The 12,518-nt window shown below is 37.4% G+C and overlaps 1 protein-coding gene across 4 annotated transcripts in view; it reads right to left on the bottom strand.

The window, feature by feature from the left end:
- LOC132107836 (stAR-related lipid transfer protein 13-like) overlaps positions 1-12,518 on the bottom strand; it is an 82,857-nt gene that overhangs the window by 20,756 nt on the left and 49,583 nt on the right. The window contains exon 1 of one of the 4 annotated variants that reach the window (XM_059514110.1): positions 10,341-10,578. The exons of the other annotated variants lie outside the window; for them this stretch is intronic. Within the exon in view, the coding sequence (XP_059370093.1) occupies positions 10,341-10,503 (163 nt within the window). The 5' untranslated portion in view covers positions 10,504-10,578. Of the gene's footprint in view, positions 1-10,340; positions 10,579-12,518 lie in introns of those variants that run through there. 4 annotated transcript variants of the gene reach the window in all.

The raw sequence follows: 12,518 nt of genomic DNA, 5'->3' as shown, positions 1-12,518 counted from the left end.
TCTAATGAGTGCCTGATCATCACAATTCTGGTGCTGCAATATGTGGCTTCACAGGGGCATAGTGGCAAAGGTCTGGGAATTCTCCTCTATTATTTCACAGCCTAAGCTTTAATTAACAGGAGCACCAGTGATTCTGGAACCCCTAATGGGCGACATCCAACATACAATAGTCAGGAGTTAAATTAAAAAGAGGTGCAACTCCGTAATCTCACAATATCACACGTCCACTCCTCAGTGGCAGGAGTTTTGCTAGTGGAGGTTCACAGCTGGGCCTTGGGCCAAAGGAAATTACAATCACTGGGAAGTACGCACTGAAGTAGCCCTCCAGATAAGATGTAATGAATTCTTCTTTCTGACAAAACATTTTGAAGAACCGCTGCCTTCATGGTTGGCAAAAACAACACGATTAGGTCAGCTGGGTTTTTTGGGAGCACATCACCCGGGTAATACTCATTTCCCAACCACGTCACAGCTTCCAAACCAGTCTCATTTTATGATGAAAAACAGTAGGTTTGTGTTAGCACCAAATCAGGGTTAATAAAACAGATAGACGATAGTCACAAACTGTTGTTACTTTTCTGTGACTAACACAAAAGAGCCATTTCTGATACTGATTTCCTACGTATGTGTTTGGCTGACATCTTTCCGTTGAGAAAAAAAGAAAAAAGCAGGAGTGCGAGTCTACCTTCAAAAGGCACACTGAGAGCTTATTGATTTTAAGAGTGAAAAACATTTGTTGACTGCTGATGAAGCTCTTTGGGTCAGAAGTCACTCTGTGTGTTTTTGTCCAGAAATTAATTTAAACAGGACTGGCGCAGCTGTGGTAACACACTCGGCTGAGCCGTTCAAGGACGCCCACTGACTGTCTGCTTTCATCCACAAATCTCAATCAGAGTACGCCTTATTTGAGCTCACTCTTGCTAGTTTTCCTCTTAGGGCTGGATTGGTATTTTTTACTATAGTTAATTAGTATAGAATAATCAGATCAGTCAGTGTATACGTTTTGGTGTTCTGTGGGTGCACTTGAAAGAACAGCTCACCAAAAAAAGATTATTCGGTCATTTAATCATGCTCGTGTGATTTTAAACGTGTTTTCCATGGAATACAAATAAAAAAATTGAAACCGAATCATTGAAACAATTTGTTCTAGATGAATGATTTGCTCCTGAATCAAAGCTGAAATGATTTAATGATCCAGTCTCAAATGTTCTCAGGGTATTTATGAAGGAAAGAATAGATGGACGTTGTTGTTGTTGTTGCACAAATAAAGGATGAATTCAAGACTTGGCATTTTTGACATTTTTAGAAGCTGAAAGATGTGGTTATGAAAAAGGATGGATGACGATTCTTCAAAAAAAAATTTTTTTGGTCCAATTCTCACAATTAACAAACCATTTACTACGACTTTTGCCTTAAAATAACTACTAATTTGCTGTTTATTAGTAATTAGTAAGTTCATTGTTAAGTTTAGGTATTGGGTAGGATAAGGGATGAAGAATATAGTCATGCATTTGTGATTTATACTAATAGTCAGCCAATATGTTAATAATAGGCACGCTGCTAAGCAACTAATAGGGAGAATTAGTCACTCCCTAATACTCAAATGTTATCTCTTTTATTATTCCACAGAGCAAAAACAACAATAATACAAATTTAAAATGACGTGAGTGGTAAGTAAATGATAACAAATTAAGTAAATGATGGCAAAGTTTCATTAAGAGTACAACTGGACAAAAAAATAGATGGAGGCTTTTGAAGAGCTATTAATGTTTATTGATTTCTCCATTGTGTCCCCTATAAATAATGATATTGTAACTACTGACCTTAATGTGAATCTAAATACAGCCGACATTGTTTGAATCCTAATAAAGAATGGCAGCTTAAAACGATATGTTCATTTCGGGAGTCCTGCACGTGGTGGAAGAGCCTCGTCTAGTAAATATTTGGATCACTTTTACCATGGAAAATCACTTCGGCTTGTTTGTCACGGCGGACATGACTAGTGTAAAATATGATACACAACAGAACGGTCCTCCACAAAACGAAAAAAGGAAATATATGGGAGGATTATAGTGTAGCCGTATACCAAATAAGCCCATGACGTCTTTGCATCGCGGGTCTTAAATTCACCGGCCCCATGGCTGGAAATTGATAGCGCATTTCTAGCATTGTGGCTGCTGTGAACCAAGCCAAAAAGCTACTGCACTGAAGGATGCCAAGGCTTTACGGCAAAAACCAACACTCCTCCAGTTTCAAGTAAAACCTAGATGTTCATACTTTATAAATTTCCTTACTGCAAAGTGGTGACTCTAAGCACTCCAACAGCCTAAAGGCTAAATAAGGATTGGGGGTCTGAAGAGTAATATTCAATGCTCCAAATGTTCCCAAACATCTGGGGAATGTTAAACGTGACACTTCGTAAACAGGTTGCGGTTTTTTTCAGGATCTTACCCAAAGTGAGGTGACAGAAAAAGCACAGCTTGGATTTTCGCAGCCTGTCTATTTCATCAAAAGCTCAAGTTAATGTTTCTTGACATTCTAAATACATAGAAACGCTAAAGAGAGGCAATGGAGAAAACTTTTCTAAGCTGTGGCCAAACGTGTTAAGAAACTATAATCTGGAGCCATAGAGCAGGTGTTCGCTTTCTGACCTCAGAGGTCAATATGTCTTGTTGCCACACATGTCTTCTATTAAAACCTCTCAAGTGAGCTGCTATACAAGGAAAGGCAGCTAAACCTGAACCACAAGAATACCTCAGGACCTTCCCTCCAGACACCAGATCCCCTAAACAAGGCAAAAAAAAATCAATCAGATGTGCTTCCTGAAAAATACATCTAGCAGAAATTCTCTGTGCACCAGATAAACACTTCCAGACGCTGGACTTCAGCCAGTTTCCCACATGCTAAAGTGTTTTGACAGCCATCTCAAAAGCTCTGCTGTTTTATTTTTAATTTTTTGTATATTTTCAACATTAATGTGGATTTCAGCAGAATTTGTTCATCAAAGCTGGCTGCTTACAGGAAGGTTTGTTGATAGAATGCATTAGTCCTCTCGAAAACCACGTTAACACGAATAAATCATCATGCTTACACCATCACAAGACAGATAGATGAGTCCTGATAAAGGAGAAGAAAAACATAAATCTATCAGACAACCAAAACGAAAGGGAGTACAATTCATCTGAAATGAAAATTGGGTCAACATTTACTCATCCTCATGTCGTCCTGAGCACGTTTCACCTTACTTATTGTTCTAAGAAGTTATTCTCAAGTCAAAACTTTTCCATTAATCATTTGATTCAGTTCAGTTTCATCACAACTTCTATCATAGACTCTTAAAAACAAGACAAGGAATTAGGGCAGATTTCACTATATAAAATGATGTCTTTTTCTCACCCAAAGCTATCATAGGACATCTTTTGAGGCTTGAAAGCTATAGTTGCCATTTGTTGTAACTTCATTACAATTTTATCTATCATTTTCTATGGACGAAAGAAAAATCTAAAAGTTTCACAAAGAAATAAATAAGTAAATGATAACGGAACTTTCAGTTTTGGTCATGCTTTTCAGGGAAATTGAGTTTTTTTACTATAAAAAAAGGAATAATAAGCGGACAATTTACTTATCTGTGTCTTAATTACTTCCTCCATTTAGTTGCTTCCTCCAACTCAGGACATGTGGTAATGTTTTGAGCATACTTACACAAAACACAATGACAGCCTGTACATATGTGTTCAGTGTGAAAAACACCCCAGACACTGTTATAATGACATGTCAAATCTTTGCAGTTAAAATCAAGAGTATTTCACAACTATTTTCCATGTCATGAACACAGAGTGTATCCTGTAATTCACACTCTGTGGTATAAACACACTCACTACACTCTGAAATTTGGTTTTCCGTGCCAATGTCTCACAGCTGTAGGATGCTGCAATTATCAGAACACGGGTTTTGTTCTTGCTCTGCAGCAGGTAAAAAAGAAACTTAGACCAGCAAAGTGTAGTTTCACTCAAAATCTGTGTGTCTAAGAATAACACTTCTTTATATGTGTATGGTAATGTGCTGGTTTTATGGTAATGTGATTGTATCAGGAGGTAATAGTGTTTATATGACACTTCAAGGTACACCATGGTGCTATCATGTCCAGACAGTATTGCTGTTGTGTTTTAATAAACCTTCAAGGCCACACCATCAACATAAGCTTTCTGTATCAATTATTTAGAACTAAAATGGTTATAAGATTACGCACTGAGGTCTGTGCTCTATTTGAGAGCAAATTTGCATTTACACCAACAGGTGTCTCTCTTCTGCTAAAAACCCTGCCCAAGCCAATGCAAGCGGGGAAAACATCTTAATGTTTAAAAGAAAAAGAAAAAATTCTACCAGTGAGCATAAAGTCAGAAATCATTCCATGACTTCTTTCCATCAAACTTAATTACCATCATATATTTAAAACATGCCAGCAGTATATTTGAAAAAGCCAGCAAAGCACTGAACGGGAAAATAACTCAATTACTTTATTACATTAAACAGACTACATTTCTACATTTCTTCATTCTATCCTTGAACAGGCACTGAAATAATTCTCGGTCATTGGAGATTTATAAATCTCTGTCTGACTTTGTCAGCGCCAAGAGTTATATTTAGAAATGCAGAGAAAGTCACGATCCACGGGTCTGTTAATATGTCACGTCATTCATGGTCGCAGCATTCACACTCTGGCACACATTAGTGAAGACTGTCAATGATTCACTCCCGTGTGACACAGAGAACCCTTAACAGCTGTGCAGGTACATATTCACCAACCAGGTTAAACGAAGCAACAGAAAGAACCCATCATGTATGAAAGGCGACAATGTTTTATAAAAAGAACAAGATAACATTACATACACACATACACACACACACACACACACACACATATATACATACACACACACACACACACTATGTAAACAGCTGTTGATGGTTTGCCACTGGAAACATTCATCCATTCTTAGTACACATATTTTTGCCATGCCTCGTCTACCATGAACGTATCTAAATCTGAGGAACTCTCAGGGAGACTCAGTTGTGAGGGAGAACCCACCAGATTCCATCCATGCTGGACCAGAGCCACTTCTAAGAATAAATTCTGGTGAGCCAATTTACATCACAAGCTTTTTATTAAGTTCAATTCAAGTTTATTTGTAAGTTCTCTGGTAATCATCTCTCTTCTTGACTAATGAGTGCTCAGACTGGGAATCAAAATTAATTTCCTTGTATATTTCTAGGATATTACAAAATGATGATGTTCCAGATCAAATGTTCATATGAGATTGCAAAGGTTTTGCAAAAAATTGCAAAGTTGCAATTGCTCAAGAGCTCTTCAGAGAAGACCATTTCAAGGAATCCCATATCTGCCACTTATGCATGCCACCGTCTGCCTCTCCTAAATGGCACTATGCTTTCACTGAATGGGATATCTATCCAGTGAAGGAGCGAGAGAAAAGGTAAAGTGCTTTTCCTGCTTTTGGCTTGAGTGGCTCGGGCCTCTCCTCCACTTAGACCTCCAAAAACACACAATGGGAACATGGAAGTCCATAGCCGTGCTTCTCAAAACCTTCCCATCATGCAACTCTAGTGGAAGCATTCTCAAAGTCCTCATCCCAAATGGTCTGCTCACTTTCACAGCTTAGAACATAAAAGCAGTTTCCCATAGATCAATACAATACAACTTAATTTCAATAGAATTGAAAATGACATCTAGGTGGTCATACTGTTGGATATCTAACTCAAAATATCTGCAAATGGTGTTTATAAGATAGATAGATAGATAGATAGATAGATAGATAGATAGATAGATAGATAGATAGATAGATAGATAGATAGATAGATAGATAGATAGATAGATAGATAGATAGATAGATAGATAGATAGATAGATAGATAGATAGATAGATAGATAGATAGATCCATACAATGTTTTTTTTTTTGGCTATTGCTAAAAATATTCCCCAGCGACTTAAGACTGGTTTTGTGGTCCAGGGTCACAAATATCTAATGGCTGAGAACTGTTGTCAAACCATTACTCTCGGAGAGGATGGGAGGTGACAGAAATACAACAGTTAGCTAATGGCTTTTACAGGGAGGCCGGCCTTAGTGAGTTGTTAAGAGCTGTGTGGGAGAGGTCGGGTACGACACTGCCCTTTGTCCCAAGTCCTGACCCCTGCACTGGATATTATAAATAAAGAATGACAACTAATTAGGTTTGGTTACAGTACACCTCGGCAGAGTTTAAGATTTCTTAAATTACACGTTGTTGCTTAGTACCTGACTCATATCCATTTGATGGCTTGAGACTAAATATTTTAATTTAATATGAGCACCAGGTGCTCCATTTTAATATTGACAACATGTTCAAAATGACTCAGTTAAGTTAGTCTCTATCAGTGTGATGAAATGGATTTTGCAGCCCTTGGCAATTTCATCAGCTTTTGGCAATGCAAATTGACCAAATTTGATTGTCTGGCATCGTGTCAATCGAATTACATACACATAAAACTATTCTGGAAATATCTGCTAGCTCAACCTGGGGAAAACTATTGGAAAATATAATTTAACATTCTTCAAGAGATATGAATAGCTCACTGATTTTATGCTTCGGCAATTGTGTGTACCAGTGTTTGTCTTCGTGTATGTTTATATGCTAGGATGAGAATTTCTGAATATTGTGTGCAGCCACAGCAGATGTGCATAGTGTCTGGCATCCAGATGGGCATCTATTAAGAGGAAAGAACCCAAAGCACAAGAGCACCACAGGAATCAAAGCAGCTCCATTACTATAAACATCACTAAAGTATCTACAGATTCATTTTAGAAAAAACTCATACACCGAAAGAAAAACAACTCTTTACGGAGACAATGTCTGACTTTAATAGAGTATCAAAGATAAGAAACTAAAGGATGCTGATGGTTTCATCCATGCTGGATAGCTGTATCTGAGTGGAAGAAACTAGAGCTCAACTTTATAATTCATTCATTCATTCATTCAATACTCAGAATGTACGTTTTGTTGTGGCAACTGTAGACAGAAAGTTGAGCTCTAGTTTCTTATACACACACACACACACACACACACAGCCATTTAAATAGTTTGGGATCCATAAGATTTTTAATTACATCCCAAGTAGTTTCAAGTTCTGTCATGAAACTTTAGATGGCACAGGCTGATGGGTCTTTACCGCAAACTGATGATATTCAGTGTTAAACTACTTGGCCCAAGCTGATTGGTTCATGTTGCATATGCAGCCAATGAGCTTACAGCTTTGCATTTAAATGTCTGGTTAGCATCCACTAGAGCAGTTCACAGCAAGCTTTCAGAGTTCCTCTGAAACCCTCCTCCTCCCTTTCATTATTACTATTTAACACATCCTTGTTGAATAAAAGTATTCATTTCTTTCAACAACAACAAAAAAAAGAAAATTACTGACCCCAGCATATTAGAAGGATCATGTGAGTAATGTGTACAGAATAAAGTACATTTTAAATTATATTAAAAGAGAAAATATATATTTTAAATTATAATATTTTAGAATATTACATTTTTACTGTATTTTTTTAATCAAATAAATGGAGCATAATAACATACAGAAACATTAAAAATCTAACTGGCCCAAAATGTTTTACTTTTGAACAATAGTGTGTATGTATATTTCCACATAAATAAATACATACGCTCTAGGTGACTGTATCAGTTCAGACTGTTCCTCTGTCTATATGTCAACAATACTGAGACGGTGGAATTCAAGAACGTGTGATGAGCCTTTTGCCTTCAACCCTCTTTAGGTTGAACACTATGCCAGCACACAGGAAAACATCCTTTAAAATATTTCCTTACTATATAGGAAAAGCCTTTACTGTGAAAACAAACAATACATCATTTGTATTAGTTGTACATGACTGACATAAACAATAACGTTATACCATATACAGTAGATCACTTGTCTATTAAACAAAACAAAAAATAGAATTTTGAATGGGTTTGTCTTAAAACTTATCAACAAGCATGCAGCCCTCACAAAAGCAGACACATCAGGTCCGTCATGTTTGACAGCCAACATATTGTCGCAAATAGAGAAAGTATTAAATAACAGCAATCGTCTGTCTTGTGCTCCTCCTGAACTAGATACTGATGACAAATCAGACACCACAAATTCAAGAGGACAAGACTCAACACGTCTGCTGTACAGCTTATCACAGCCCATCAAAGATGTAAGCGTGAGACTTATACCTGCATCTCTGAGAACATCTCCCTTCGAAGAACAATCAGAACATTCTGCGTCAGGTAACATGAGAATACTTGAGGAAACGTTCTGGGAAATGACTTTGAGGTCAGTTAAAGTATGTCCACTGAGTGAAAGTAAATGGGAAAGACAAATACAAAATGAGCACTTTTTAATATCTCTATTGTTTCTTCTGGAAATAAATAACATAAAGAGAGAACTGGGACTTGTGATTGTGTATTCTGCTTTTCAGAGTTGTTGCCAAATTACTCCTCAAGAGTTTTTAGAGATTTTAAAATATCTGAAATTATGCTCAGTTTGCCAAAACATCAAGGTCTGATATCTCAATATCAACTCAATTCATTCTCATTCAATACTTTCTAAACCAAATTAGCTGGAATTAATAACTCTAAACTCACAACTGAGATCTCATTAACATCTCAACTTAGAAAGCAATGTGTTTAATTAAAGAGTGAACTGAATTTTTCTGAAATATTCTGCTCTACAAACTTGTTTCCTACAAAAAAGTCCATGTAGTCTCATGTCTACACTAGAGTTTCAAAAGACATCTCAACAGATTTTCAGTATGAACTCAACGTTTTTTGGTATCTTCAGACCAAGTACATGAACTATGGAATAAATATCTCTCAATTTAGAGATCTCTTTAACATCTTAATTGTTTCTCCTGGGTAGCAAGAAGATTAAAAGGAGAGAACAGAGTATTCCGCTTTTCATATTAGCTTCTTTGGTAATCTCACGTCTCTTGACGTGAGAAAGTGACGTGACATGCAGCCATGTATGGTGACCCATACTCAGAACTCGTGCTCTGCACTTAACTCATCCAAAGTGCACACACACAGCAGTGGACAGCCATTTATACTGCGACACCCAGAGAGCCCAAGGGCACCTTAGTTGCAGTATTGCCGGCCCGAGACTCGATCCCACAACCTTAGGGTTAGGAGTCAAACTCTATAATCATTAGGCCACAACTTCCCCAACTTCTTAAAAGGAATTTCCAGCCAAGATGTCTGAGATTTCAAGATAAACTCAAAAAAATTATCATCAAATTATTCCAAAACCAAATTTTCTGAGCAGTTAACTGTAAATGATTTTCAGATTTGTGTCTATTTTTATCTATCCTAAGGAACTTTATGAGAGACAGTTCAGCTGATGATACTTAAATAAAACTCCAAACATAAAGTCTCATACTCTTTTTCTCTTTTTTTTTTTCTCTGAAATGTACAATTACAGGTAAATAAGAAAGAACAAAAAGGTGTTGTCCTTATAAATATGTCTTGGGGCAGTCGTGGCCTAATGGATAGAGAGTATGACTTGTTTGAGTTTCAGGTCCGGCAGGAATTTTCGGTGGGGGAGTGAAAAACCATCTTCAATACCACGACTGAGGTGAGACTCTTGAGCAAGAGAATGAAACCCCCAACTGCTCCCCGGGCGTCGCAGCATTGGCTGCCCTCTGCTCTGGGTGTGTATTCAGGTTCCCCTCGGGTAAACTCTCATCGATGAACACAAAGCAAAAGGGAGGAGCTAAGATGTCAAATGCCATTTACCTGAACGACCAACCATTGGCTCTCACCGAAAACAGCAGCTGGAGGTGTGACATGACAAATACAGATTCCTCACTAAGAATATATTATTTTCTGCCTCAGTATAATCCAACATAAATTACAAATTGCTAAATAAAGTGCTTTGAATAAATATTTAAACAACACAATGTTATGAGTCAAACAAAAGTTTAAAGGTCAAGTCTATGTGCAACTAGGTTCATTAGTTTGTGACTGAATAACTAGAGATGAATCAGTCACAGAAAAATTTATAGCGTGTAGAATATAAGACCTGACACAATCTGATCGATAGTATGAGATTGCTTTCAACTGGCTAACTGAAACAAATTGGGATATAAACTAAAAAAGGGATCTATAATATCATAACCAAGACTTGCAATGTCTTCATGCTTCCAAAACTGATTAAGGTTATCAAACCCAACAAATAAACGAACTCGCACACGTAAACACAGCAATTCTGACTCATAAAACCTTATGTAACCAATGTCATGTTGTACCTGCCGCTATTCTGTTAAGCAGCTGCTGACGGGCAATGATCCTGCTCAGCCTGTACCCAGAGCGCCGTCTGAGGTGGTCCATCCTCAGGTAGATATCCTGCGTCTCTGGGGTCATGTTTCCTAGACATTCGCTGCTCTTGATGCGCTGCAGCTCCCTGTACATGATCACACAACGCAAAACGTCTGGCGCCGCGTTCCCCAAAAACAACTACCTGCAACAGTCATCCAATCTGTCCACAGACACGGTAACATGTGTGAGATGTGAGTCCGTAGGGTTCCAGAAGAGTGCCAGCTGTCAGTCCCGCCCCCTTTTCAAGTCAAGTGACTAGAGGTGAGCCAATGGAAAACCAGGATGACAGAGACAGGCCTTGGGGCTGAGCTGAATTCAAGGTCTGTGTGAGCGCTGCTTGGTTCAGGAGGGAAATATAAATACCAGAGGAATGCCTGTGGACTGAGCGAGTGGAGAAAGCTGGAGAGCAGGGGGCCGTGGGAGGGGAAAAAGAAAAACAGCATGGCTAAGAGAAACACCCAGACCTAAAAGAACAATCCTGCTGCTGTGAAGCACCACTCAGGTGCCAAGTTTGCTAAGGAGGAGTTTGTTACTTGGGAAAAGAGAAAGAAAGAGTGGCAGGAAAACTATTAACTTTATTAAAAAGGTTTTAGACAAACAATCCATAAGAACAATACAAAAAGAAAACAGACCTAGGAGCAACTGTGTATGTGAAAACAAGGATACTAAAAGGTGTCTTGTTGGTAAACTCATTCCCCAACCCCATATTTGTTCTGAGCACAGTGGGGCTTCACCTTGTGAAACAGCCATTCATGTTAAAATGGACATTTCACACATTAAAACAGGTTTTACAGGAAACGTCTCAACTGTAGGTGAAAGACACGAACCTTTGTTTATGCTGAAATAATGTGCATTTATGTCTTGGCCCTAATTTCCCGACAGATTTTTTTTTTAAATGATGTCAATAAAAAAATTAAAATAAATAAATAAAAATAAAAAGTGCCATTAATAGTTCCTGCTTAAGTTATCTCTTAGATCCACTTGCAAAAGAAAAAAAAACATTAATAAATTAATTTATTTATTTAAAATAATGTGCATTTATCACATGGCCTTAATATTCTGACAGATTCCTAAAAACATGATGTCAATTAAATGAAATGCAATGAAATAAGAAGTGTCATTAATATACATTTGAATTATATGTAATTCAATATAATAATATATATATATATATATATATATATATATATATATATATATATATTCTATATAATAATATATATATAAAATAAGATCTCAGTCTCCAATGCTATCACAAATTCAGAATTGCTGATACTTCAATGAAACACAAATGAGATCTACATGAGCAACAGAACAAAACTCAAATTAGAATTTTCGATGTAGTTGGACCAATAAAACAGTTAACTTAATCTCAGTCCTTAATCACACACTCACCATCTGTTAAACATGTTGCATGTGTACCTGAATAACTAAAATAAAATTGGTAAAGGTATAATTCATAAAAAAAATACATGCAAGGCACTCACAGCTTATTTATACTAAACAAATTAAATTAGAATTTTTGCAAAAAAAAAAACAAAGATTGAATGAATGAATGGAAGGTTTGCAAGAGTGTTTGTTCCATTGCTGCATGGAACAACCCAAGTCTTCAGACTGAAAATAGACTCCACATCTTTGAAAACAGTTCCACCCTCTGTTGACTCCATCACTCTTATGGCACTGGTGAACAGCACACATTTCTTGTGAGTATGTGTTATAAGCCTCTCGCTACTAGTCGAAGTGTGAGCGGGCACTTAAACACATGAACCGGGTACAAATGGGCTCGACACCAATCTAAACACATTCTGTGCCCCCTCCCTGACTGGCACACACTAACCATACTACAAACCACACAAAGACCGCAATTCAACCAGCGCCTGCAATCCTGCTGCTATTTATACATAAACTACCCCATCCCTCACTCCAACGCCCCTCGCCACAGGAAAGTTTTCATGTTTTCTACTCTGTAACAGTTTTAAAGACGTTCTGTGCAGTTTGTGTCGCTACATTAAAAATGATCTTATTTGTTGACCCAAAGCTTGAGCTTATAAACAAGGTACAGTGCATGCACTTGCAATCCCATAATGCACAAAAGGGCTCTGTTGACT

Source organism: Carassius carassius, chromosome 28 (genome assembly GCF_963082965.1).
Source record: "Carassius carassius chromosome 28, fCarCar2.1, whole genome shotgun sequence".
Lineage (NCBI taxonomy): Eukaryota > Metazoa > Chordata > Actinopteri > Cypriniformes > Cyprinidae > Carassius > Carassius carassius.
The sequence above is the reverse complement of the archived record's forward strand: the minus strand, read 5'-3'. Positions and strand labels throughout refer to the sequence as shown.